This window comes from Leptonychotes weddellii, chromosome 1 (assembly GCF_054177405.1).
Source record: "Leptonychotes weddellii isolate Sample4059 chromosome 1, ASM5417740v2, whole genome shotgun sequence".
In the NCBI taxonomy this organism is placed as follows: Eukaryota; Metazoa; Chordata; class Mammalia; order Carnivora; family Phocidae; genus Leptonychotes; species Leptonychotes weddellii.
In genome coordinates, this window is record NC_138369.1 from 33183075 (window position 1) to 33210563 (window position 27489).

Genomic DNA, 27489 nt, shown 5'->3' on the forward strand with positions numbered 1-27489 from the left:
GTGGGTTGCCATGGTCAAGTTTAGTCAGTTAAACACATTTCATAAGTTGTTTATTTGCGACGTTGATTCCATTTACAATATTTGGAGGGGTTTTTCAAGGTTTCTCATCACCGTTCGGCTAGCACTTAGCCTCCTGCCTAACCACTCATTATGAACACTGGATCATGATTTGCTGAATCAATACATTGACATCCCAGGAGTCCATTCCTGATTACAGCCAGTTTTGCACGTCACAATCTTCCTTCATGTTCCAAAACCTCACTGATTTACACATTGTTTTTTGTATGACCTTAAAATTCATGCAAACAGAATTTTCCTGTATGTAAAGTGAACACAAGCACATCCTGTGAGTGCTATCTGACCAACGCTGGGGTCTTTGCCCGTTTTAGAATGTGAGCTAATAGAAATCTGCTTGTAATAAAAACTGACAACTGTGACAAAAATAAGGATATAATATTAAAATAAATCAAATGATATACAATACTGTCATTATTCTGATACAGAATCTTTACACAGCAATATTGTTATAGGTACACATGGCAGATGTCAGGTAACCCATTATAAGAGAACTTCTGGTTACAAATGAAGTTTAAATTACAACTTAATACCGATTTTAAAATGGTAACAGGGGTTATGCCAGAATAAAGTCAATACTTCCTCTTCAAGTGACATTTTCTGGACCATCTCTAACTGTGAGACTTAAAAAAAAATAAACTTCATAAAAAGAAATAAATGTAATGTTGTATTGGGGAAGTGTTTTGTTTTGTTTTTGTTTTGTTTTGTTTTGTTTTTAAACCAACCCAAATCTAGAAATAAGGACCAAATTGGCTTTCCATTCCCTCTGGACTCACTGACACCTGTCCCACAGCCAACGTGAAGGCACAGGTTCCGTGAAAGTCTGGAAGCACCCCAACCTCTACGCCGTCTAGGAGAAGTCTGGAGTGTCTAGTTCAACTACACACCCTTCACTCTTTAAGTATCAGGCAAAAAACTTGATTCTCAACAGTGATTCTGCCAGCAAATTAGAGGAGATGGGACAACCCCGCCCCCCACTTTAAAATGCAAAAGGACTGGTGAGGGAAATGGTGAAAAATAAAGTGAGAGCCTTAAAATTCTTTGAGGAGAGAAAAGAGACCTGAGGGGGTGTGTGCGTGTGTGTGTGTGTGTGTGTGTGTGTGTGTGTGTGTGTGTGGTAGGCAGGGCTGGGGGGAGGGGGTTTGAGAAAAAAACGTTTCTGTGACAAAATATCAAATTCTTATTCTCCTCATTTTTGTGAAAATGGGTGAGTTATTGGCATTAAAAGAGCCAAGCCAAACCAAAACACAAACAGGGAAATGAGAACCGGTTCCATAATGCCCTGCACTTTACATTCGTATCCAAAATTAAAATCCTCTTTCAATTAAAAAAAAAAAGTCATTTAAAACATCAAAGATAGAAATGTTACTTGGATAGTTGAGAAAGCAACAGCATTTCTTTCTGGCATATTATTTGTTTGGCACAATCACAAGTAAATAGACTTTACAGACATCATGTGGCTGTTCACATTTAAAGTTTCTACTCTCAAGTGATTACTTTCGGGCTAAACAAATAAATCGATTAAATGAAGTCCGTAAACAGGCTAAGCCCGGCATACATGGACATGTGTGATGCATTCTCCGCCCAAAAAATGGAACCTAAGATAAAAGAAGAAAACTGAGTCAGAGCAGGAAATGTTAAAAAACAAAAACAAAAAACTATTCTTGAGAAATGTCTTTGAATAAGAACAGCTAGTGTTATATTGAGTGTTAACTCTTCATCAAGCAATACACTCGGCACTTTATTATCCTTCTTCATCCCATAACCGCTCTGTGAACATGACAAATGCTTTCATTATACCCATTTTACAGGTGAGAGACCGAGACACAGAGAGATTAGCAACTTGCCCAAGCTCACAGACCCAGAACTTGAAGCTTGGCTGGCAGCTGGGCCAGAGAGACATAGCTTTTGACCACCAAGCTACACTGCCTTTTACTTCTTCATTTTAATTCTTTTTATAGCATCCTACTAATGAAGCTCCTTAAGGGGGCCATGACATTAAGGGTGTGACCGCAATGATAATGAGAAAATATGAAGTCACTGATGGCGAGCAATATATAAACTCACACGTTTGCATACAGATGGCAGAAGGGGTCAAAATTCTAGGAAGTGTGGGTAGGGGAGGAACAAAAGGGAAATTAGGGAAGGAGGCAAGCTTGAGTCACAGAAAAGGAACAAACTAAACCCTGGCCTAGGGAGAGCCAGCAGAGAAAGGTTGGCTTCATTCCAAGAGTCATCCAAGTGGTATTTCTAAGTCTTGCCCACGCCACCAATGAAGCTGGGTTGAGGAGGGTCAACCAGCAACTGGCATGGTGGGCCTTTCAGGGAGTCCCTCAAAATACATACACGTTCCAGAGGCAAAGAACAAAACTCATTCCCTCTCCCCTGGGAATGGTGCCCTCTTAAGAATCCACCTCCTTGGCAAGTTATAGGGAGAAAGTTTAACCCCAGGCCTGGAGGCGACTGATAGTCAATGAAATGGGATGGCAAATTACTCTGGCCCAGGGTACTGTGAGAGAGGCAAGCTATTAGAGACTCATGCCTCTGGGATCCTATACAGTTTACACAGGGCAGAAAAATGCATCCTGTCTGTTTCTCAACTCAGATGCTTTGCTCGCTATCATTCTAGTGTATTCCCTTCCTATTCTCTGCCACCAAAACAGGCCGCCCCATATCAGTTATCTGTCCTAATGAGAAAGTCTGAGATGCATCTTCCAGATGTCTTCTAAATAATTTCTCTGTACATTAAAAAAAAAAAAAAAAAAACCGTCTGCAGACAGTGACAGAACCATTCTAACCTTATTTGGGGATTGAACTAAGAGGACAGACCCATCTGTATGGTAGTCCCAAAGTGGCCGGGGCCCACTACGCTGGGCATTATCTTTCAGTGGGTACCATGCTCGTGTTCTTCTTACCTCCTTCTTCCTTTTCCTTCTCTTCCTCTTTCTTCTTTCCTGCCTTCCATTTCCAAAATGGTTCTGGAAGGGCCAGGGAAATGACTGAGGTCAATAAATACAAAAGGAAGACAGGGAAGTAGCAGGTGGGCACTGACACCCGGGTGAACAGGCCGAGCCACCCCAGGTTCCTCTGCCTTTTGCCAAGGGCCAGGGCCTTATTGTCAAGGTTCTAATGACAGTGCCTGCCCGCAGGTGCCCGGCCGTCAGCTCCGCGCAGACTTGTGCTCATTCAACAGAATGGTTCTGTCACCGTGTGTGTCAAAGGGCGGCACGCGGATGGCCAGCTCGTTTGCTGGCACCGAGAACATGTCAGAGGAGGCGGGTACAGCTGCCTGGCTTGGACCATCACAAGCGGACAGCAGGAGGAGTTCTAACCCTTGACCTGTAGGACCTCCTCTGGCCCTGAGGCTTTGCGAGCTTCATCTGGCCACGCCTGAAACTACTGCATGGGCCGGTGGTCCCCAGCTGGGGGTGGCTCTGCCCCCGAGGGGACATCCAGCAATATCCAGAGACATTTTGTTTGTCACAGCTTGGGGGGAGGAGCGTGAGTAGGGGGTGGAGGCCAGGGGTGCGGCTAGGCAGCCTCCAATGTGCAGGATAACCCCCAACAATAAGAACTCTCAGGCCCAATGTGCCAGCTGGATATCGCAGCCTCTGTTCCGAAAAACAAACAGAAGCTGCGATATCCAGGGTAAAGGAGCCTGAGCTAAGCGAACTGTAACTATAATGGACATGTCAGACTGTTATACACGGACAACACCAAGCATGTTTCCTTTATTCGCTCATTCAGCAGATCTTTACTGTCACCGACATATCAGGCCTTATGTTACATGCTACAGAGACAGTGAAGAATGAAACAGGAAAGGCCTGGGCCCATCATGCAGCGTGAGTTTTAATGACGGAAGACAGATACGCAGCAGGATAGTTAAAGCTGTGAAGAAGTGCCCTCGTGGTGCTTGCAGTCTTGTGACGTGTGCATCAAGACACCATGGGTGCTCTCTGGCCTGTCATGTGCCTTCTTAATGCCTTGAAGACAGGAGCAAAGAAAAATAAGAGCGGTGGCCTGCCATGCCCAGGCTTCATAAGGCATGGCGCATGAACATCACACCAAACCTGTATGCCAGATTTTTGCCTTATTTTGACACAAGCTAAGTGGCTTCCTCTCGAGGTGAAGTAACACGGCTAACTGCAGTCACCCAGCTAAAAGGGAACCTGTCATAATCAAACCCAGTCCCGCTTTCTTCCAGATTTTGCTCTGTCTCCTGCCAATGCCCCCTCCCACCCCCCTACCCCCCCCCCCCCCGCAGAAGTGCTCCGCCTGAAGGCAGAGGGGTGGCCTTCCCAGGTCCTGTGGCTTCTCCTTACTCTGCACACCACTGCCCGGCACTGAGCAGGCCCCAAGTGACTCATGCCACCGAACTCACAGAGATGGACTTTCGTGAAGCCAAAGACGCAGAAGGTCTTCCTGTGTATAGTTCCCTCCGGGGCCTAGGTGGGGCCCTGGCAATGTGCTCACAAGGTCATAGGTTTCTGTGAATCCTTCAAAAATATTGTGAATTATCCTTTTTCTTATGGAGGGTGCCAAGGCAGTACCAGCCTCAGCTCAGATCTGTCCCAACAACCTTAACATCATGATTACACGGTCCTGCAGGGATCTTTCTACCTGCATGCTCTTTTCTTATTCTTCTCAAGCCCACTCCCCTTTTTCAAGATCCAGTCTGTTTCTCCCCCTGCCAAGGCTTTTTTATCTGTACCCGCTCATAGCAGTTTTCCTCCTCTCCTTCCATCTGTGAGCCCCTAATCACAAAGAACACCATTTCCGATGTGATACACTTAGTAGATACTTGGCAATTTCTCCAGTGCCCCCCTTCATTTCTAGCTCTACACATATTTTGTTTTTTAAAGATTTTATTTATTTATTCGGGAGAGGGACAGAGATAGCAACAGAGATAGTGGAAGAGAGAGAGCACAAGCAGGGGGATGGGGGGAGGAAGAGTGAGAGGGAGAAGCAGGCTCCCCACTGAGCAGGAAGCCTGACTCAGGGCTCCATCCCAGGACCCTGGGATCATGACCTGAACCGAAGGCAGACATTTAACAGACTGAGTCACACAGGCGCCCCCTAGCTCTACACATATTGTGCGACAAAGTTAATAGGTGTCTAATGGCCAGAGACATGAGAAAATATACAGAAGATGCATCTTCAGAGGCACAAATAGAGCCCAGGAGCTAACCATTCAGTCCCAACTTGATGGTTTATTTTAGAATCAACTCAATCCAACACTTCCAAAAGCCCGGAATTCCAAAAAGCAGATTCTAGAAGTAACCAAGGTAGGACCTGTAGCACTTTCCACAAGGTACAATTCTTATCCATTTGTGGCACTTTTAAAAAGAAAACAGCGCTGATACAAAACACAGGTATCGTTTGTAATTCCTCTCAAAACAGTCACTTTTGCTAAAGAAAGAAAGGTAAAGAAGGATACACGAAGAAAACCCTGGGCATGTCACATAAAAAGCACCAGTCTCATGTGGGAAGGGGGTTTGGGGTGGCAAGAGGAGTGAAGGGGGTCAAAGGAATAGTGATGGTCATCACTTTGTAGTTCAGACAGATGTCAAATTATAATGTTGTATACCTGACACTTACATAATTTATATACCAATTTTACCTCAATAAAAAAATGACAATTTTATTTTGAAGAAAGCCAGTTTTGTTACCATAACTTTTGTCAATAAAAGCACACGGTTCAAAAAATTTCAAATAGCATAATAGCACATAAAATAGAAACTAAAAGTCTCACAGTTCCTGTCTCCCTCTCACAGTTCCCAGCTTTAATTAATTAGGAAGATCGCCAATGTATTTTAATTTGGTCAAGTCTTAAAATGTTTCTTCAGATTTTTTTTGGAATAAGTGTATATTCATACAACCCTAAATAATGCAATGATTTATCTTCTTTTTTTTTTTTTTTTAAAGATTTTATTTATTTATTTGAGACAGAGAATGAGATAGAGCATGAGAGGGTCAGAGGGAGAAGCAGACTCCCCGCCGAGCAGGGAGCCCGATGTGGGACTCGATCCAGGGACTCTAGGATCATGACCTGAGCCGAAGGCAGTCGCTCAACCAACTGAGCCACCCAGGCGCCCGCAATGATTTATCTTCTTATGGCTAGAGAGGGTTAACATGGGATCTGGCCTCCCACTGCTCTGTGTCCTTGGAAAGAGTAAAGGAAAACAGGGAATGGGGGGGGTCAGCCTCGTGGCTTGTATGGAACTTGAGTTGGGTTGGGGAAGCTGTTGGCATGCAGGCCTGAGCCTCTGGGTCTAGAGGGGTGCCAAATATTTGCAAGAAATAAGGGTGGGCTTCTGTGAGTCAAGGGGACCCACCCCCCACACTTTAGCTCTCATTTGGGGCAGCTACAAGTGCCCCGTGTGGAAGATAGGGCAAGCCATGTTGTGTGTTTGGGTAGCTGCTGAGCTCCCAATGCAATGGTGCTGCTTTATCTCCTACACTGTGTCCTGGGAGGGGAAGTAAGTGTAGCGTTCAGCCAGTGGCGCTCAACCAGGGCAAGGTCCATCCCCCAAACCATCACAGGGGATACATCTGTCATAGTCTGGGGACATGGCTGGTTGTCACAACCGAGACAGGGAGACTAAGGGCATCTCGTGGGTAGAGGCCAGGGATGCTGCTAAACATCCTGTGATGCATAGGATGGTCCTCACCACAGAGAGCTATCAGCCCCATACTGTCAACAGAGCCCTGGCTGAGAAACTCTGTATTAGACTAAAGTATATTTATGTCCCCTGAGTCTCTCTGACAACGAACTTGTATTCACAGCGAGGATGCTGTCCTGAGAGAGAAAATGTAGACAGCGGCTCTTGACCTCTGTGATAGGAAAGATGAGGAAATTAACATATTAGGCTTTCATCCACCCATCTTCCACTAAATTCTGAAGTTATATTAGTCATATTTTAGTTAATATTTTTTAAAGTTATACTCTATCCTGAAAGTATGTTTACATAGTTTCATAGGTTGGTTCTAAAACAGAAACTGCGAATAATTTTTTAAATTATCCCTTTTTTTTAAACACAGACAAGTCCCAGGTTTTAATTTTAATTTTTTTTTCAGAAAAGGAAAATGTATTGGTCAAGTTTTAAAATGTAGCTAAAAAAAAAAAAACCCCACCAGAAAACAAAAAGTAAAACTGATACTAAAAATGTTAACATAAAAAGTGAAGCAAAAACAATTTTGGGGGAGGAAACACAGTTGTTTAAATTGAAAACAAAAATAAAATGATAAGCAATAAAAGTATTAACTACATAATTATAAACTTCCAAAGCCAAGAAGCAATCAGAATGGGATGGAAATGGCTGATCTTTGTAAATTCTGGAAAGTGTAGGTATTAATAGAAATACTAAAATAGTGGGGTTTTTTAAACAGCAAAATATTCCTTATAGATATACGATTCAGTAATTCATCCCTAACTGTTAAAAAATTGTTAAAAATGAATACATTTTAAACTTTTATTTGACTAAAAATGTGTTTGGAAAACACACATCCTGTTCTTAGGTAAACTGATCTTTTATTCTACTTTTCAATTATCAAATGTAAAGTTAAAAACTGTACAATTCTAAAATTAGAGCGTAGCAGTCACTGTAAACTCCACAAATTAGTTGATGTATCTGAAATAAAATAGCAATCTGTGACATCAATTCCTACCTGTAGTTTGCAATTTCATTCATCAAATATTACTCACTTTATCAAAATAAACAGACATTTGTGGTTATGACTAAGTCAAGCCAGAATGGAAAGTTTAAAATTTAAACAGGTGTAGTCTTCACTTATTCATAGTCTTGTGTTTTTAAAACACCAATCCCTGTAACCACAACCAGTTAATGCCCCCTTTAAAAAAAAAAAAAAAAGGAAGAAAAAGGAAAGAACACATCATATTAAAATAGAATTTTCAATGCAGTGTCTAGACTTTTACCATTTACTGATGAGCCATTAAACTGTAGTTTGAAGTTGAATACTGTACATTACATTCACCAGGATGCATTTACAAAAAATTTTTTCCCTCAAATTGTTTTGAATAGAATATAGTAGAGAGATAATCTGGAAGTAACTAGATTTTTACCAGGATAAGTTAATTTCACCCAGAATAAGTAACAACTCCGGGACCTACTTTAAAAATAGAATTGACATAGGAAAATGTATTTTCAAGACAGAAAAGTATCCAGTAGGAGAAGTTGTAAAACTGAGTTCTAGAAACACTTTTCAAGTGGGCATCTGAATTGGGGGGAAAGTTAAGATCTGACATAAAACCTTTATTTTTTTTTTTTTAGTTCTTTAGTTCTTTTAACACTTACTTCTACTATGAAAACCATAACTTATTATCAAAGACTTCATTATTACAACTGTGATTAAAAACAAACACGTAGAGATGTATCTGGGATTCTGGGAGAAGAATGATTCTGTTCACTCTCAGAAATGACCTTACACTACATACACCTGAACTGGAAGTTATCCAGGCACCCGGGGAAAGAGAATTTGGCTCTCTTATTGAAATACCTCAGATTTGGAAAACTCATCAGAACTACAGGATGTGACATATTCCCAGGAGGGGCCGTTCTCTCTCTCATCCCACACAAACCAGTTTTGGTTAACCCGAGCAGACGAACCCACTTTCACGGTGGCAGAAGAGTATGGTGATTAACACCACACAACCAACGGAGCGTCACACAGACGTGACGTCCCAGGCTGCTGCGCGCCCTCTCACCTGGTGACCTCAGCCAGTCACCGAGTCCCTCTGAGGCTTACTGTGGTTGTACGCAGAAGGTGCTGGAAACCAATGTGCTTCACGGGTTTGTTGCGTGAAATGAGAAACTCATAACCAACATTTAGTACAGGCGGTCTGAGATGTCCCCGCCCTCGCCAAGGGGCAACTGCGCTTTGCTGTGATGACAACGAACAGCTGCACAGAACGTGTCAGGCTGCACAATTCTGGTATATGTGGGGTGTGTAAGGGTATGCTAACACTGCACAAAAACAACACTGTTCTTAAAAGAAAAGGTTAAGAGCAACCTTTTCAAGGACACTGGCTCAAATGTACAAAAGTTATTTCTCAAGGAAACCACAGGGAAGCCAAACTCAGTCTTCAGAGCCACCCAAGCAAGAGGAGTCCCTATGACAGCTCACAGAGCTGAACATAAGCCCATTTATTTCATTACCTTGGCTCGCAGAAAAGTCAAAACAGCTAACTGTCATCTGCAACTGTCGAGGACAGGGAAGATGCTGGGCTTTACTACAGCTTTCAACCCTAAACCACATGTGGGGGGAAAAAAAAAGGCAAAAGGCAGAGTCCAGAAGGTAGATTACTTGGAAAACATTCCATCTATTTTAAATGGGAGAGAATGCCGCAGACAGACTGAGCTCTGCCTCCAACGAGCCACCTGGCCTGGGACGCGCCCTTCTATGGCCCGGGGCTTCCCTTTGCTGCTGGGTAAAACCAGTAGGTGGCGCTAAGGGGGCAAGGCACTGCCACCTGGGTCCCTGGGGCATCTTACGGAGATCCCATCATTTTAAGTTTTGATTCAGAAGGGCCAAGACTCTCCAAGCTCCACACACTTTTCTGCTCCCTCCTGCCTCTAACCCACCCCGCCTTCCTGAAGTCATGTCGCTGACTGGCCCTTGCAGACAGAAGTGTCTGCCACACAACCTCAAAAGCTCCATCCAATCCTGCCAACATAAGGTCATGCCACTTCTTTTTTTTTTTTTTTTAAGATTTTATTTATTTATTTGAGAGAGTGAGAATGAGAGAGAGTACATGAGAGGGGGGAGGGTCAGAGGGAGAAGCAGACTCCCTGCCGAGCAGGGAGCCCGATGTGGGACTCGATCCCGGGACTCCAGGATCATGACCTGAGCCGAAGGCAGTCGCTTAACCAACTGAGCCACCCAGGCGCCCAAGGTCATGCCACTTCTTGCCAAAACTGTTCAAAAGTGTTGTTTAGGGACACTGAGCTGTTAGATAACCGAATAAGTTGGAAAATTAAATATCATTAACCTCTACGGTTATGAACAGTGTATTGTGTAGATTAAGTGAAAATAAAGGACTTTTAAATTAAGATACAAGGATAACTGTATCATTGATGATCTTGTGCAAGAAACAAAACACAAAGTTATTTACTTCTGCCTTATCAGTGGGTCTGATATTAAAAGTCTTTTCAAGAACTTCCATACTCTGATTGCTGCAAAGAAGTATACACCGTACTACACACATATATTTTTGTCCTAAATCATTTTTAGGCAAATTCATGTGTTTGAAATTATTTTTCTGAAATGTTTCTAATGTCATGAGAGCAAGGATATGAAAATGATTCACTAGAATAAGGATGGTAGAGGACCCAGTTCTTTAAACTGGTAGGGGAGAGGGGGGAGGAGGTAGTTTTCCATTGTCATCTTCTCTAACTTATAATTTGAAGCACATTAGCCTGGGTTTCCTGTCATACAGGCCTTGCTTGGAGTTGAGTTACCACAACATAAGAGAACCACCATGAATACAAATATATATACTAACTTTACGAGTCAGCGGATGGCAGCTGTCTCCCACTTTGCCCATAGGTGTGCAAATCCTTATGCTCTTAACCCAGATACTAACAGCACAGCACATGCCTCCACCACACTGGGGGTCCTTGTCGCAGGCCTGAAATGTAACAAATAAACAGATAAATATAGATGGCGGAAAAGACTTGGGCTAAGGAAATCTAAAATTAGCAGTAAAAATGCTCTTTACATCTCCAACCGCTAGGATTTTAATAATCATACATATAAAAAAGAACTGTAATCTTCATTTGCTTGCACATATTTACCATAAAATCTGAACAGATTTTCCTAGTTTAAAAAAAATGGTCTAAAGAATGGCCCACACATTATGAAAATCTTAAACACACACAGAAAATCACCTCTTTTTCTAGTGTTTTGTGGCTGAATTGGCCTTGAATTTGAAAAACGAGTCTGCATTAGTCTTTACCATACATGGCCATTAGGAACTACATAAATTGAATCACAAGATTTTATGACTATTAACAGCAGAATACATTGGGCCCAATTTTAAAAAGGGATTTAAATGGTCTCTAGATCTGGCATGAAATGCTCCAGACCCATAAAGGCACTGATGTAAATTTTAAAAGTGCTCATTTTCCCTTTCAAATATTTGCATTTTGGTTCATGAGACTTGATGTTTCTCAAACCACTGACTTGATTTTCACATTTCCTCTTTAAAGAAAGAAATTTCATAGGTTGGGAATGGACAAACCAAGACTTTTGTCTTAGGTTACTTTTTTTTTTTTCGGGTGAGTAACCTGCAAAAAGGAAATTATTGGCTTAGGGTATGCACATGTGTACATTACAAAATCGGTGGAACTATTCTTTAAGATTAATCAGATTTAGAAATGCAAATGACAGATGCAATTATCAACAATGATTACTCAAGGCATCTGTTCCCAATATAAAAATTGTAAATACAAATAATTAAAGAATCAACTATGGAGGAGTTTTCATACTCTATCTAAATAGCAATAAATAATGCAGTCTAAATTTATTTGCATAAAAATAGATCTGAAGAACAATTGTTCCTTCCTAGGACTAACAAAAAATAGGATGCATTGTTTGAATGGTGTGTAATAATCTGTTTTGCTAGCGATGAGGTAAAAACATGCTGTACTATATATGTAAGAAACTAAAAAGTCTATAATTTAGACAAAAATTTAAATTTTTTACATTTATTGGAAACAACTAAAACACTCCTTCCACGTTTTTCTCTTCAAAGTTTTGGGGCTAGCCACAAGTTCTCAAAACATAAATATATGGGCACACCCTTATTCACTGCTTTTTTGGTAAAAATTACCAACCATCCTGCTTTAGGGTTGGTTTATTTCCCTCATTAGAGTTTTTTTCCCAGTCTATTTAAAACAACTATATGGACAAAAACATACAATTTGAAAAAATACAATATTCACCTTGGGGCATTAGGACATTCAGAGGAAAACATCCAAACATTTCCATTTTTCAATTTTTAGCTGTATGCCAGAAATCATGTATACACGGCCATGACATTTCATAAATGAGAGGTTCAGTACATGATCTTTTCCAATATGATTTTAACAAATCTATGTGGAACATAAATCAGTTTCAAAATAACTACACCTATTACCAAATATATATAAAAGGTGGAGGTTTCAGGCAGTATTTTCTGTCAACAGATGCTCAAGACCTCGAATTCTGAAGCCCTACTAACCCTTTTTAAAAGACAATCAAAATCCAGCCAAAATCTTCCAAAAATTCAATTAATCACTTGGATGTTTAACATCCTGAAGACAATAAGTTACCAAGTTTTTCATTTGGCTCCAGATGGTTCCTGTCATGAAAACATAACTACATTTCTTTATTGCTACATTGCTTAGAGAAATTTTTAAAAATTCTCTTTTGGTAATACTGAGTTAAAACAGCATAGAGAAGTCCACTCTAAGCCTCTCCAACAGATAAACATCCCATATGATAAAATTTCATTTTTGTAACAAAAAGCATCACTTATTGGAAATATTTACAAAAAACGCATAGGCTTATATATTTTTAATTAGACCGCTGTTTCCTAATGCCCTTCATCCTTAACCCATTGCAGATCTATTCAAATAGTGTTGTCCTGTGAATGGAACAAAAAGATACTTATATTGCAAAAGAATTCTGGGCTCAGAGGATTAGGAGAAATTTAAAATGAGCCAGCAGGGGAAGAGGGGGGAAAAAAACCCAATCATGTTCCAACTCATATATTAGAAAGACCTGTAAAAAGTTTTTTTTTTTTTCCAACCACACTGACTGACAAAGCTATTCAAAGACACTTTGAAAAAACCTCTATTTTATAAATACCACAATGCTTATAATACCTATTGGATATAACCAAATACTGTTATTGTACAAGGGCTTTCAAGATGCTATAAACCTACGAACTAACTTGAGAGACTATGGAGCTTTGTTTTCTCAAGACAAGGATAGAATTCCCTCAAATTTCAGTATTTCATTATGTATCATCAGTTCAAACATATAAGTCTTATTTAAAATCCCATAGTGTGCCTTAGATAATTGAAGTAATTTAATGGAGGTGTAAAATAAATTAAGACTTAAAAAAAAGATAAAAGAGTAAAGCAGATGAGCAACCAGGAAATGGTAGGGATTTTGCACTGTTGATGTAAAGTAGACTACTGTAAACTTATCCTTCAGATCCACACACACAAAATTGTTGGTGGGAGTAGGAGAGAACGGACTCAGTTCCTACTTTCAAAAATGATGAGGACAACTTCTCTAAGTTGAAACAAACATCTACATTGTAACCTACACCATAATTATGCTCGAGCACTGGAGGTGTTTTATCAGGAACTGGAAATGGAAAACTTTTAAAAGGAAAACCTCAAGAAGCTGAAGAAAGAAAAAAAAAGCCCTGGAAACCAGAAGGAAGCGCCCACACTGCTTTCAAAAGGCACACAGGGCCTCGGACCAAGTTATTTCAAGGGGTTTCTGCGGAGGGTCCAAGGGGAGCAAACTCCTTGACCAGAGGATTAAGTCTCAGGATTGGGGGATATTCGTCTTGCCCCTGTGCATTTCAGAAAAGGTGTCCCAAATTTTAAGGTTCGAGGTTGGAACGCCTCGAAAAAGTGCTAGCGAAGACTCTGAAAGCAAACTTCTTTCAGCTTAACAGAAAAACAGACCAAACTCGAGGAGAGAGCTTGCAGGGGTCTAAGAGGCAAGCAAGGGTGAAAAGCTGGTGATAAAGGAGGCCGGTGACACTTCGGTCACTTTTTCTTCCACGGCGCGCCCAGGGTCCCGGGCCGTCCGCTGCTTTTGGAGCAGGGCACCTCTCCCAGAGCGCCAAAGGGCGACTGGGGCAGGTGTCCCCGCCCAGGGCGACCCTCCCCGAGCCGCTACCCACCCACCCGCGCCCGAGCCCCCGGGGCGCAGCGCGGGCGCGCATCCCGGGCGGACAGGTGCGCCGGAGGCCGCTTACCCCGGTGATGACTGCGGCGTCCCCGGTGGGGGGCGTGAGCAGCAGCGGCGGCAGCAGCAGCAGGAGCAGCAGCGGGGCGCAGCGCGGGCCCCTCATGGCGCCCTCGGGACTGCGCGGCGGTTGGGGGCCGTTGGGGGCGCGGGGCCGGGGCGCGCTCGCTGGAGCGTGGAGCGGCGGGAGGGCGGGCTGGCGGGCGGCTGGCGCGAGCCTCCCGGCCGTTATAAAGCCGAGCCCCGCCGTGACTCACGCCGGCGCCCGCCCGGCAGCACGCGCGGGGGGCACGGCGCGGGCACACACCCCACGCCCCACGCGGGCACACGCTCGCCCACCCCGGCCCGGCGGCCCCGGGACGAGCACGTGCCGGCGCGCGGCTCCCCGCGCCCCCGCCCCGGGCGCCACGCAGGCAGCGCCCCCCGCGGGGCGCCCCGCTCCCGGCCCGCGCCTCGCCTCCCGCCTCCGCCCGCCGCCGCCTCTCGCACGCGCCCCAGCCGCTTTGTGGTTTGAGACACGCTCGTTCACTGTCCTGGTTTCCAAAGCTCCACGTGCTGGGCGCCGAAAACTTGCAGCTCATTTGCCGTGCAGATGTTTAGGGAGCGCCTACTACGTGCCGGGCGGTTAGACACCCCGGGGGAGCGGGGAGGGGAGGGACAGGAGCCTCCGAAGCCGTTCATTTGTTCAGCAGGTCTTCGCAGGGCGCCTGCTGCGTGCCAGGTACTGGCCACTGGGGTCTGGCCTCATGGTCCAATAACCGAACAGAAAAGACACACATCAAACAAATAAACCAGGAAACGTGGAAGACAGGAAAGAAGAACAAAGGGCAAGCAAAATCACCCCTAATCCCACATCCCTGACGACATGGTGGGGTTTGTCCTTCCAGCTGTGGGAGTCCAATTTCTTTCTTTCATTTCTAATGCTTTCCCTTTATGCTCACATCTGTTCCCGACCCTCTCCTCTCTGATTTTCCCCACATGCCTTTCCTCCCTTCTGTAACACCGCGCCAGCTTCAGGCAGAGCAGTTCAGGATGATGCCAAGGGGAAATGAGAACGCCTGGCTTCGGGGCCGCCAAGGCTGAGGCCCCCTGAACTGTAGGTAGGCAGCCCTCTCTTCTTTTACTTTCCAGCCCAGGAAAATCACCCTTCCGTCTTGGAAGATGCCATGTAGCATCGCTGTGATGAATTCATTCACGTAAACAGGACTTGAGTGCCTACTGGGCTCTAGGCTACTCATGAGAGAACGAGTGACACATTTGCCTTCCATCTCTGACCAAGCCTAGTTCCAAGAATCACAGCTTGTTTTTCTTCAATGAAAACGATTTCATGAATACCTCGCTGTGACCACTGCCAACCTTGCTTGCAGCGAAGTTTTGGGAAACCCAACTTTGTTTCTGAATTGTCAGAACCTCTGGCTTTCCCTGGTCCCTCAAGGACCAGAAACTGTTGAAAAGCAGATGCGTATTTCAGCCTCTTTAATAAACGCAGTGAGAAAATAAATAAATAAACTCAGTGAGGAGAGTTGGGACAAAGTTACTTTCAGACGGTGGGGTTCCCCATGCCAAAACATTCAGACTAAATGTGGAGAAAAAAAAAAAGGAAGGCAATTATCTGAATGTTAAACAGCTGAATATTTGGAAAACCAAATTTTTGACTGAGTTTTAAAATCTTTCTTTTTGCCTGTGTTTTATGTTTGAGAAACGTCCTGAAACGAAACAAAACAAAAAAGAATTAAACTTGTTTTAACTTTAAAAAATTGTTAAAATTGGACTCACAGTAAAATAAGTGGAAACAGTAGCAAGTGACAGATTGGTGGAAAGTTTCCTTTTCCAGTCTCCATGCCAACGCTAGCATGGGAATGTTGCCGGGTAAATGTAAAAACCAGTCAACATGGATTTTAACATTCCTACAATTAAAAAAAAAAATGTTCTATTTCACATTTGCTACAATTGAGTGCCAGCCTGGGTATTCCCTGCTTCTCCAAGCATAGAAAACAGGTTATGTCTACACAGGAAAATCAGATTTCAAAAGTGGATGGCTTCATATATGGCTGTTGGGAAAAGAGTCCTCATAAGGCTGTTTTGAAACAAGGTTGGAAACACTTAAAAATAGGGTTGGTTGGTTTCATGTTGTTTCTTTTGATCATGTTGTTCCTTTTAATTGTTTTTAATGCTTTAGAGGAGAAATGATGGCCCCTGATAGGACAAATCTTTGCATCCATGGCCAGCTTAGAGAATTAAAGTCTCAAAGTTCCATCTTATAAAGGCAAAGATGAAAGGTTGAGTTTGGATTAGTTCATAGAAATCAGGTGAGAAGGCCAATTTAACAACTGGCCTTCTGAGATCGAAGTTGAAGAGTAGCTTAACTATTTTATTCTATTTATTACTGCAAACTGTTGATATTGCCACATGATAAGTTCAGCCCAGGGATAATTGCATAAGGAGAACCAACCTTGGTGTTGCTCGAGTGTAGACCACCATATACTAGCAGGCTATTAAGGCTGAACTGAGTTGAAAGGTCAATAAAGTCCATAGGACCCCAAATTTGTGAATCAGACCAACCTGGATTAGAATACTGAATGACTTGGGGCGCCTGGGTGGCTCAGTCGTTAAGCGTCTGCCTTCGGGTCAGGTCATGATCCCAGGGTCCTGGGATCGAGCACCGCATCCGGCTCCCTGCTCCGCGGGAAGCCTGCTTCTCCCTCTCCCACTCCCCCTGCTTGTGTTCCCTCTCTCGCTGCGTCTCTCTCTGTCAAAGAAATAAATAAAATCTTTAAAAAAAAAAAAAAGAATACCGAATGACCATTGGGCAAGCTGCTTAAGCCTTTCTAAGCTTGTTTCCTCACCTGTAAAACAGATACAAAATACCAACCCAATGGGTTGCAACCTCCATGTGGATGAAAGAATCTAACACCTGCAAAGTGCTTACCATAGAACCTAGAACGAACCAGAAGTCCCGTTAGCATTCCCTCTTACTAAGTCATATTATTTGGTGTCCTCTGATAATTTCAGCCAACACTGATAGTTTTTTTCTGTTTCGTCCACCAGATCAGATTATATATTCCTGATAATTGGGCTCCTTGTGTCTAATTTCCCACACATCCCTCTTGGCACATAGCACAATGATAGGCATATGGCAGCACTCAGTAACTACTGATCAACAGGAATGTATTCTATGGAAGACAGTCCGGAAAACAGGTCACAGGGAAAAGATATACAGCACAGGCACATTTAATTTGCATGAATCAGTGAAATGTAGTCATCAAATAGCTATAGGGATAAATACTTGAGCCAGGGCAGGTGATTCAGCCCCCACTCTAACTCGGGGGACATCACGGAACTGAACTGAGGTGAACATGGAGGCACAAACCTGTCTCACTGCAGTGACCCAAGGAACCAGGCTGATGAAGTCTTCACCTCAGCATGTGCTGCATGGGGAGAACGGGTTCCATTACGTCCCCGCCAAAAGCTATGTTCACGTTCTAACCCTCGGTACCTGTCAGTGTGACCTTGTTTGTCAGTAGGGTCTTTGCAGATGTAATCAATTTAAGATGAGGTCATCCTGGGCCCTAAGAATTAAAGTCTCAAAGTTCCATCTTATAAAGGCAAAGATGAAAGGTTGAGTTTGGATTAGTTCATAGAAATCAGGTGGGAAGGCCAATTTAACAACTGGCCTTCTGAGATCGAAGTTGAAGAGTAGCTTCATGTAGGGTCCTAAGCTAGGGCGGAACCCCAAATCTAATAACTGGTATCCCTCTAAGAGAATGGCATGTAGGGTCCTAAGCTAGGGCGGAACCCCAAATCTAATAACTGGTATCCCTCTAAAAGAATGGCATGTAGGGTCCTAAGCTAGGGCGGAACCCCAAATCTAATAACTGGTATCCCTCTAAGAGAACGGCATGTAGGGTCCTAAGCTAGGGCGGAACCCCAAATCTAATAATTGGTATCCCTCTAAGAGAACGGCAAGGGAGATCTTGACACAGAGACACGGAGGAAATACACTGAAGATGGCCATGGGAAGACGGGCAGAGACTGGAGTCATGCATCTACAAGACAAGGGAATGCCATGGATTGCCAGCAAGCCCCAGAACCTGGAAGAGTCCAAGAAAGATTCCTCCCTAGAGGCCTCGGAGGAATCATGGCCTTGTTGACACCTTGATTTTGGACTATTAGCCTCCCGAACTGTGAGAGAATAAATTTCTCTTGTTAAAAGCTACTCGTTGTGATACACTCTTCGGCCGGCCACCGGAAACTAACACAGGCGGGCCGACCTGCAGGGTTGCACACCAGCTTTCAAATGCCTCTGCCTTGAGTTGACGCCTATCACTTTTGCTCACATTTCAATGGCCAAAGCAAATCACATGACTTAGCCTGTCTTCAAAGGGCTGGACAATGTAAATCTGAGGGGAACCGGAAGTCTGGTGAGCAAGGCCCTATGTTATAGGAAAGGGATCCGTCATGGCTTGGATTCCTGAATGAGCATATTGAACTCTGGATGATTATAAATGATAATGTGCTATTTCCTTGGTGTTTCTCTCTAGGTCAGTGTTCCTTATGCTAGAATTATACAAAGACTCTGCAAGAGAATAAATGTATAAGCTGATGTTTTCTTGTGGGTGGGTAATAAGCCATCATTCATTCATTCATTCAGCAGACATTTATGAAATACTTACTATATGCCAGATATTGTGTGAGGCACCAGAGGTACCAGGGTGAGCAAAACAGACTGTGAATCCAGCCCCCTGGGACCTTACAGTGTAGCAGGAAGGCCATGAATCAAATAATCATACAATTACAAAATTATAGGAAACAAATATAGCACATGAGGACATGGCACAGGGGGAGACCTGAAGGTTTCCTGAAAGTAAAGAAGCCTAAGCTGAGATCTGAAGCTTGAGCAGGATTTAACTGGGATGGAGAATGGGGGCAGCAGGAGGGGAGGGTGCTGGGCACTCCAGGCAGGGGAATCAGCTTGTGCTGGAGATTGGAAAGAGCAACTATGTTCAAGGAGCTGAAGAGAGACCAGTGTGGCTGGAAGAATGAACATAAAGAGAAATCTGATACGAATATGGGGCCAGAGAGGTGGTAGGGATCCCACGTAGGGTCCTAAGCCTTGAGGAATTCCATCTTTCTATGGCCAGGGAAGATGGAAAACATAAGGATGAACCAGGCATGATGAGACTAGCTCTTGAAAAGAAGCCCCTTATTGCAGGGTGATGCAACATGTCCAGAGCCAAACTCCTTGTGGCCCCACCCAAACCTGTTTTGTTGAAGGCAACTCTGTCCTTCTGAGGATGACCTTGGAGTCATCCTTGACCCTCTCTTTCTCTCACACCTCATGTGCAGAATCTTGTTGACCTTGCCCTCAAAATCTAGACTCTGACCACCTTGCCCTCTCTTATGGCCACCCTTCTTGTTCTGAGCCACCATCAGCTCCAGCCTGGTGCCCTGGTTTCACCCCTGCCCTTTACATCCCATCATCGCCCCAGCTGCCTAAGCTCTTCTTTTAAAATATAAGTCAGGGGACACCTGGGTGGCTCAGTCGGTGAAGCGGCTGACTTGATTTTCAGCTCAGGTCATGATGTCAGAGTCCAGGATCAAGCCCCAGGGCTGGCTCTGTGCTCAGCGGGGAGTCTGCTTGGGATTCTCTCTCTCCCTCACCCTCTGCCCCTCCCCTGGCTCACACACTCTCTCTCTCTCCTTTAAAAAAAAATTTAAGTCAGATCTTTTGCTCAAAACCATGCAGTGGATTCCCATTTCTCTCACAGAGACTTGAGATCTTCGGCTTCATCTACTCTGACTTACCACTTGTCTTCCTGCCGCCTCAGCCATATTGGCCTCCTGGAGTTCCTTGAAAACACAAGCATGCTCCCACCATGGGAACTTAGTCCTGAAACTTCCTTTGTCAGGACTTCTCTTCCACCAAACAGATAGGAATGCAACTGACTCCCTTTTGTCCAAATCTTACCTTTTGAAGGAGGCTTCTCCTGACCACTCTAATTAAATTCGCAACTGCCCCAGCACTCCAGAGTCCCTTACTCTACTTTGCCTATTTGGTTTTCTCCTATAACACTGAACATCTTCTAACATACTTTGTTATTTACTTATATGTTTATTGCTTTGTCCCACTTATCCTACACATAGACCAGCATATAAGCTCTATGAGGTCAAGACTTTTTTAAAATGTATTGTGTCTACCAATTTATCTCCAGTGCCTAGAAAAGTGCCTGGCACATGGTAGGTACTCAAGAAATATTTGCTGAACCAATTACTGGGAATGTGGAGAAGAGACTGCAGGTAGGGTAGGATGGATGAGGATGGATCTGATGGCAGGTTACTGGAGTGGTTCAGGGGGCTTCTGCTAACATCACTGGCAGTAAAGTGGGACAAAAGTCAATTGATTCACTTAAGAAGTGAAACAGGTAGAGTTTACTGTTGGTTAAGATAAAGAGTGGAGAAGAAAAAAATCAGATTGATCCCCAGGATTCACCTTGTATCAATAGCAGTGACGCTAGGGGTGCAGGAAATGTACCCGGGTGTGGGGAGAGGCAGAGAGGCGTGGGGCACAGAAAAGAGGCTGGGCTGGGAATAAAATTCTGGCCTGTTTCCTTTAAAATCTTTTCCTTTGTATCATATAATATAGGCACAATGGTAAAAATTTAGATCGGTGGTTGGCAAACTGTGACCTACTACCTGATTTTATAAATCAAGTTTCATTAGAACACAGCCACACTTGTTCATGTATTGTCTATGACTGTTTTTACACCACAGCTGCAGAGTGGAGTATTTCTGAGAGACAGATTGTATGGCCCACAACGCTAAAAACATATATTATCTGGCCTTTTATAGAAAGTTTTTATCCAAAGTTTGCTGACTCTTGCTTTAGAGGATAAAGAGGAATCTGGAGTTTTTCTACTGTTCGTCAGGGCAAATTTGTTACCGTGAGATTTCCCTGGGCCTCACATGGGCTGTACTTTAGATATTCCCTTGGTTTATCAGTTTAATCCAACAGCTTCCTGAGTTTGGGGAAAGTTACCCCAAATCCTGGCGTCCTGATGGACCCCTCACATGTTCACCTTGTTAGACGTACCTTCCACCTCAACTGCTTGTTACGTAGTAGGTGCTCAGTGAATGTTTCCTGGGAGAGCTGGAGGAAGAAGGATGATACATTTGTTTGGCCTGCCATGTTGAACTAGAGGCCTGAAACCTTTTTTCAACCATATATATCAAGAAAACTTTTATTACTCTTGTATATGAAACTCTAGTTTTTAAAGTGATTCCAGCTTGCTTGAGGACTTACTTTCTTGTATGTCTTCTTCATATGACTTGTGATTATTACAGCATAACAGGTGGGCTTGTTAACTTCATAGCTGGCTCCCATTTGTCTTAGTAAATGATCTTCATTTAGATGGGTTTAAATAAAAAGTAAAATTGGGGCACCTGGGTGGTGCAGTCAGTTAAGCCTCCGACTCTTGGCTTCTGTTCAGGTCATGATCTCAGGGTCATGAAAGGGAGCCCCGCGTCGGGCTCCGTGCTGGGCACAGAGTCTGCTTAAGATTCGGTCTCCTTTTCCCTCTGCCCCTCCTGCCTGTGTGTGCTCTCTCTCTCTCTAAAATAAATAAATGAAGTAAAATAGATATTCTGCTTGTTTTTCACTTTTCACCTTTTATCACCATATATTACACAGTGGCTTTTCTTGTTAACAAACCCATATTATCAGTCTGAAATATTTTTTAAAAATAAGACTCAGGCTTTAAATGTGACATATGAAAAATGAACCGCTTTTATAACTCTAAATAAGACATCTATTTTAATCTATTTCAATGCTGATGATTTCTCTTTATTTTTAAAAATAAATCACCGTGCTTCAATTTGAAAGCCATTGTCTATGGAGGCACTAAAATTATTTAGTCTATTCAAGTGATAATGTACAATAAAGTTTACCTATTTTTAAATAGTTGAAATACAATCCAGGAGAAAGAGTTTTCTTAAAACAATTAGTATAAAATTCATCTGAAAGAATAGGAGGGGTCAGGATGAATAGTTGTTTCTAAAAGATTTAGGTTTTATTCATTATAATGCTGAATGTATTTAATATTCATTTTTAGCACTGAAGATGGGCCTTAAGGCTAAGGTTTATATATCATGTACTTCACTAAAAGGAAGAGATTGTTACGCAAATCTGTAGTATATTTAGTAACTTTCCACAACAAAAGAGAAAAAGCTCATATAGTAAAGAGTTTCAAGATAAAAACCAGAGCTAGGTAATTACTTCTTTATTATTTTAGATCAACATTTATTAGCTATCCCACGCAAGTAAATTTCACTTAGCAATTTGTTTTTCTCCCCTAAATCTGGACCGTATTTTTCTATTGAGGAAAATGACTTGGAATAATAAGGCATCCGGGTGTAGGAACTTAAGGCACAAACCAGTTCATAGAGCCTCCATTTCTAAATGTAAAGGCTGACTATTTCTATCTTTTGTACATGGTAAATAAATTTCAATACAGCTTGTATAAGACCCCCAGTTACTCTATGGGGTATCTACTAGCACAATCCCCATTTTAAAGAAGAAAAAATGTGATTCAGAGAGATTAAATATATTGCACAGAATCATAGTAATTTCTAATAAGTAGAGCTGGGTTTCAACCCAGTCAGTCTAATGCCAAATACTTCGATATTATAGCTTTGCCTCCTATTTTTATGGTTTACATAAACATTGCCATACAAAATTTAGGTAGCCAATAACCAGAAGCAAGAAACTATCGATATGGTGTGAATTTTCCTCACCCTCTTCTTAAAGCCTTCCTTCTCTCTCTCTCTGTTTCAACTCAGCGATCAAACTCAAGAACAAAATGTCAGAGAGCAGGTACAATTCCAGATTTTTTGTTTGAGGTTTTGTCCAGAGGGATTCCCTCAACAACAGGGAAGATTCAGAAGAGCTATTATTTTTTATTTTTATTTTTTATTTTGTAAGTAAACAGGTGATCTTCAGCTTCATTTGTCAGAGTTCGAAGAGAAGACTGGTACCTCTGCTCAAAGGCATCCTGCTTGCTTTATGAGGCAGGAAGAGACCTCTTAAGAAGTCACCATTTCTATCAATCCATTATAGGCCCTGAGAAGTCCTGCAAAAAGAAACCAGCCCAACTTGCTGCAACCCAGCATTTCCAAACTATTTGTCAATAGAGTACTTTCTGCATGGGTCAGGGATAAAATTTTAGGCAAATCTAAATCCCCTATCTTGACCACATGCTAGCCTTAACAAAAAACCCACTAAATTTAGAATAAGTGCTTTGAAAATGTAGTGAGTCTTAGATGAACTCATCAATCAAGTACAAGGAATGCTGAGGTATTCTGATCCATCTAATTGCTTTACAGACAAGGAAACTGAGAATCCGGAATATTGCATCTCATAGGAACTAGGAGACAGAGCTGGGAACAGATCATGGTTCTCCTGCTTCCCTAATTCAAATTTTTCCTGACTATACATGCACCTCTTCGAGATATGGGTACCCATTTACAAAACAGTTATAAACACATTTTCCAAAAAAAAAAAAGGCAGATTCCTGCCCTATATGTTGAGCCATGACAGCTGCTGGTTCCATTGTCCCTACAGTGAGAGATGACCATCAAATTGTGCATTTGAGGTGAAAGCGCCCTTGGTCTCTATCCACTGCTGTCATTTGCCCTTCACATGGTTCGGCAGAGTTTGGGTTTGTTTAATGTATATATAAGTATTATCAACATTTGGTCTGTGAATTAGCAAACAGGATAGCAGAGGCTTGGGGATAGAGCGTTTTGGAAAATGACTTTTGGTGGGCTAAACCCTCACTTGGAGAATCCTAAGTGGTAAACTGCTAACTCATTTGTTTACTTCTGAAATGTCTTTGAACTGATAGATGCAATTCTCCATAATGAAAGTATTTCCAAGCCCTAGCCAATGATCCATAGTAATTGTGCTTTTATGATCTTATTACACATTCTGCCCTCCACTTCCTCTGTTTGTCTGTTTAATAGACCCCCATCATAATAGCTGGAGGTGGAGGAGAGGGAGTGAGGTCAGGAGACGAGTTTACTGGGGTGCTTCAAAGTGTTTTCCCCGTAGGGCGGGTGGGGCTTCAGAACTCCACCTTGACTGAGGTGCTCATAGTCTTCCTTAAAGCTGATGAAAACCCCCAAATCTTATCCCAGCACAAGCTGCTTGCAGTTATTCAGTTATTCTTAAATTAATTAATAGCTAGCCTGATTTGCAAATTGATCTCATATATATTCAGTTTGTGTAAAATAGTGGATTTCAAACTTTTTTTTTCCCCTTAGCTGAACACCCAAGTTTTGGTGACAACGCTGTCAGATAAAATTCTTCCCGATTGCCTTTCTTTTCTGGTACTTTTATATGCAGATAGGGCAGGGGGAGCTGTGAAGAGAGAGCACGGGCAACTTTATCCACTAGAGACACATTGGGTCTGAGGGCGCCATGAGAAAAGTGCCCTGAGAACCAGTCTACACCACATGCTGGTACCAGACAATTCTTTTTAGGGCAATGGTCTCACCATTATCATGTTCAAAATCCTAAACTGATTTTCTTTTATTTTAAATTCCAGTATAGTGAACATACTGTGTTATATTAGTTTCAGATGTACAATATAATGATTCCACAATTCCATACATCACGCGGTGCTGATTTTCTAAGCTAATAGCTCATCCCATTAAATCTACACCCCTCTGAAAAGCACTCAAGGTTCTCTGTGCTTGGAATCCAGCTCCTGGTCTCACAATCTCCCCTTTGAATTCCAAGCAGGCAGATTTGTTTTCTGACATCACACAAGCTGTGAGCATCCCCGCTCCTGCTATCCGTCCTGCAGGACCGTCCCTCTCCTGTCTTACTAGTTACTTGCTCCTGAAGGCCAAAGAGCTGCACCCCCTCTTGTCCGCGTGACTGCAGTCCACATTTAACTTTCTTTTCTAAAACCTAAGAGCATTTGGAGTGCACCCTTCAGCCACTCGTAAGATACATCTTGATCTGAGTCAGGGCTCCTTCACCTGCTATGTTACCTCATGTCTTTGAGCTTCATCTGTAAAATGGGGATAATGATGGCTCCACCCTCAGGGGGCTGTTACAGGAACTAAATGAAATAATGACTAACTGTGATCCATCAACTGCATCATCATAAGAGCGCAATAACTAAGCTAGCAGTATCCTCACACCTACCTAATAGGTAGCCGAGAACAAAAGGACTGAGAGTATTAAAATGAGATTAAATGAGAAAGCAGACTGCTTGGCATACTCTGCTTGGTACCTATTATATTACAGTGACGATGACGAGATCGTGTGTTTTTGACTCTGCGTGCACCTCTCTGAGGGATGAGTACCCATCTACAATCCAGCTATAAACACATTTTCCAGATCCTGGAGCAGCTGGAGTAAGGAATAAAGGAAGTGACCTATCTAAATATTTAAAGTGCTTAGCACTGTGCCTGACATATAAGCATTTGAAAAATGTGACCTATTATCACTGCATATTCTTTTGTATTATTATATTTGCTCAGAGTAAGCCTATCTACAGTTTTTCTGGTTTTCCCCAATATTAGGCCTCTGGTGGGTATGTTTTCATTATTGAATATTTGTCCCAATTATAATGAGCCATGATAGCAAATGATGAGCTCCTGAACTCAAAGAGTATACAAGTCATCTACAATATACTCTATATTTGGAATGCTATTACTTACCTTTCTTAAATATCACAATAAATTTACTGGAAGTTCTAGCAAATTTGGGGTTTAACCATGTCATCACAATTTGGGGCCAACGGTCACCTGCTCTCCCTTCCCCCTCCTTGGGCATGTGCCGATTTCACCGACACAGAATCCACTCAGAGATGGAGGGTGTGAAAGTGAACAGGCAGAAAGGCCTTCCATTCTGGCCTCTGAGGCCTGCTTGTTAGTCTTTTTACCCCAGTCATATTTGGAAAGTGCCGCTCTGGGGTTAGATCTGATGGAGACCATTTCTAGCTCCGCCGCTGACTGCCTGACCACTCTTGGGGAAGACAGGCTCTTAGAGCGTCAATTCTCTTATCAAGAACACGGAGCTAAATATAGTCAAACCTGCAGTACAGGGCTGTTAGGAGAAATAGAAGACAATGTGCCTGATGCGGTAAAACGACCCAATGAGACATTCGCTCTTATCAAAGGAAAAGGGTATCATGCCAACGTCAATGTCCTGGTCCTGACAACATGCTCTGGTCATGTACCACGCTACTTCTGGGGGTGGGGGGAGGGTACTCAGGAACTCTCTGTATCATTTCTACTATGCCTGTATCAGTTCAAAATAAAGAGTTAAAAGAAGAAAGAAAGAGAGGAAGGAAGGAAGAAAGAGAGGAAGAAAGAAAGGAGGAAAGAAGAGAGGGAGGGAGGGAAGAAAGGAGGAAAGAAGGAAGGAAGAAAATGAAAGAGAAAGAAAGAAAAGGAAAGAGAGAGAGAAAGAAAGAAAAAAGAAAGAAAGAAAGAAAAAAGAAAGAAGGAAGGAAGGAAGGGAAAAAAGGGAGTCTCTGAATACAAATTCAGCAAAGCTGACTATCTTTGGGCCTAGGGGCTTCTGGCCTGAGAACCTGCCTGTCTAGCTCCAGTGACAGGCGGGTCTCCCTTGAACTTGGGGAACGGCACATTCAGGCCACACACACCACTGTCCTTGCTCTGACTCTGGCTCACTACAGCTCTCTTATACCTGCAGGGAGAGGCTCTGGGAACCAGAGGGCCTGAGTGCCAGTCCTTGGGCAGTGAGGGTTTTCATCCTAAAGCAACAGATTGGCATTCTGATTTCATGACCCAAACTGAGGAGGCCTGGTTATCCTAAGTGCCCCGCTCCTTCTCTGGAGGTGCAGACAGGTCAGGGAGACACTGGACTACTGTCACTGGGTCAAGGTGAGAGGTCATCTGTGACCCCTTTCGGGACACAGCCAGAAAACCTTCCCCTAAAAGTGCATTTTCTCCCAGCTCTGCACATGGAGGGTTTCACACTTTTCCAGTTCTGGTTTCAGTCACTCCCAGAACAGCACAGTGTGATCCAAAAGAATTTTCCACAATGATGGAAATATTCCATATCCTTGCAGTCCATGACAATACAATTAGCCTCATATATCTGCACTTGAAATGTGGCTAGTGTAACTGAGGAATACATTTTTCAATTACATTTAAATTTAAATAGCCACATGTAGCTAGTGACTACTATATGGTACAGTACAGATACTAATTAAAATTCTTCTACACTGCTGCAAAGACTCTTCACATGTAAGGCTGGAAACGAATACAAAAGATGTACCAATATCTCTACTCGTCTCTATCATTTTTGTACAAAATGTCTTCTATAGCCTGAATGGTAGGAGAAAAATGCTCGGCCCACAAACACCATGGATGACCTGCTTCTGT

At 42.9% G+C, this 27489-nt stretch overlaps 1 protein-coding gene across 2 annotated transcripts; it reads right to left on the reverse strand.

Annotated features, from left to right (window-relative positions):
* Positions 1-33: 33 nt before the first annotated feature.
* PROK2 (prokineticin 2) lies at positions 34-14256 on the reverse strand. 2 transcript variants are annotated; one of them, XM_081820784.1, is made up of 4 exons: positions 14078-14256; positions 10598-10723; positions 2991-3053; positions 34-1673 (listed from the first exon to the last, which is right to left on the reverse strand). In XM_081820784.1, exons 1-4 carry the CDS (start codon positions 14171-14173, stop codon positions 1569-1571), a joined length of 390 nt encoding a protein of 129 aa, XP_081676910.1. In that variant the 5' UTR covers positions 14174-14256; the 3' UTR covers positions 34-1568. The 2 variants fall into 2 exon arrangements, with proteins under 2 accessions (XP_081676910.1, XP_006739930.1); XM_006739867.3 differs by lacking the exon at positions 2991-3053.
* Positions 14257-27489: the final 13233 nt, after the last annotated feature.

Bases quoted from the DNA above. Each gene is read 5' to 3' on its own strand.
- PROK2 (XM_081820784.1), bottom strand. From the start codon at position 14,173: ATGAGGGGCCCGCGCTGCGCCCCGCTGCTGCTCCTGCTGCTGCTGCCG. The intron at 3,054-10,597 runs GTTAGTATATAT...TGGCCCTTCCAG, and splicing joins GCCATCCGCTGACTCGTAAA to AACCATTTTGGAAATGGAAG. The intron at 1,674-2,990 runs GTAAGAAGAACA...CTTTTATCTTAG, and splicing joins GAAGGAAAAGGAAGAAGGAG to GTTCCATTTTTTGGGCGGAG.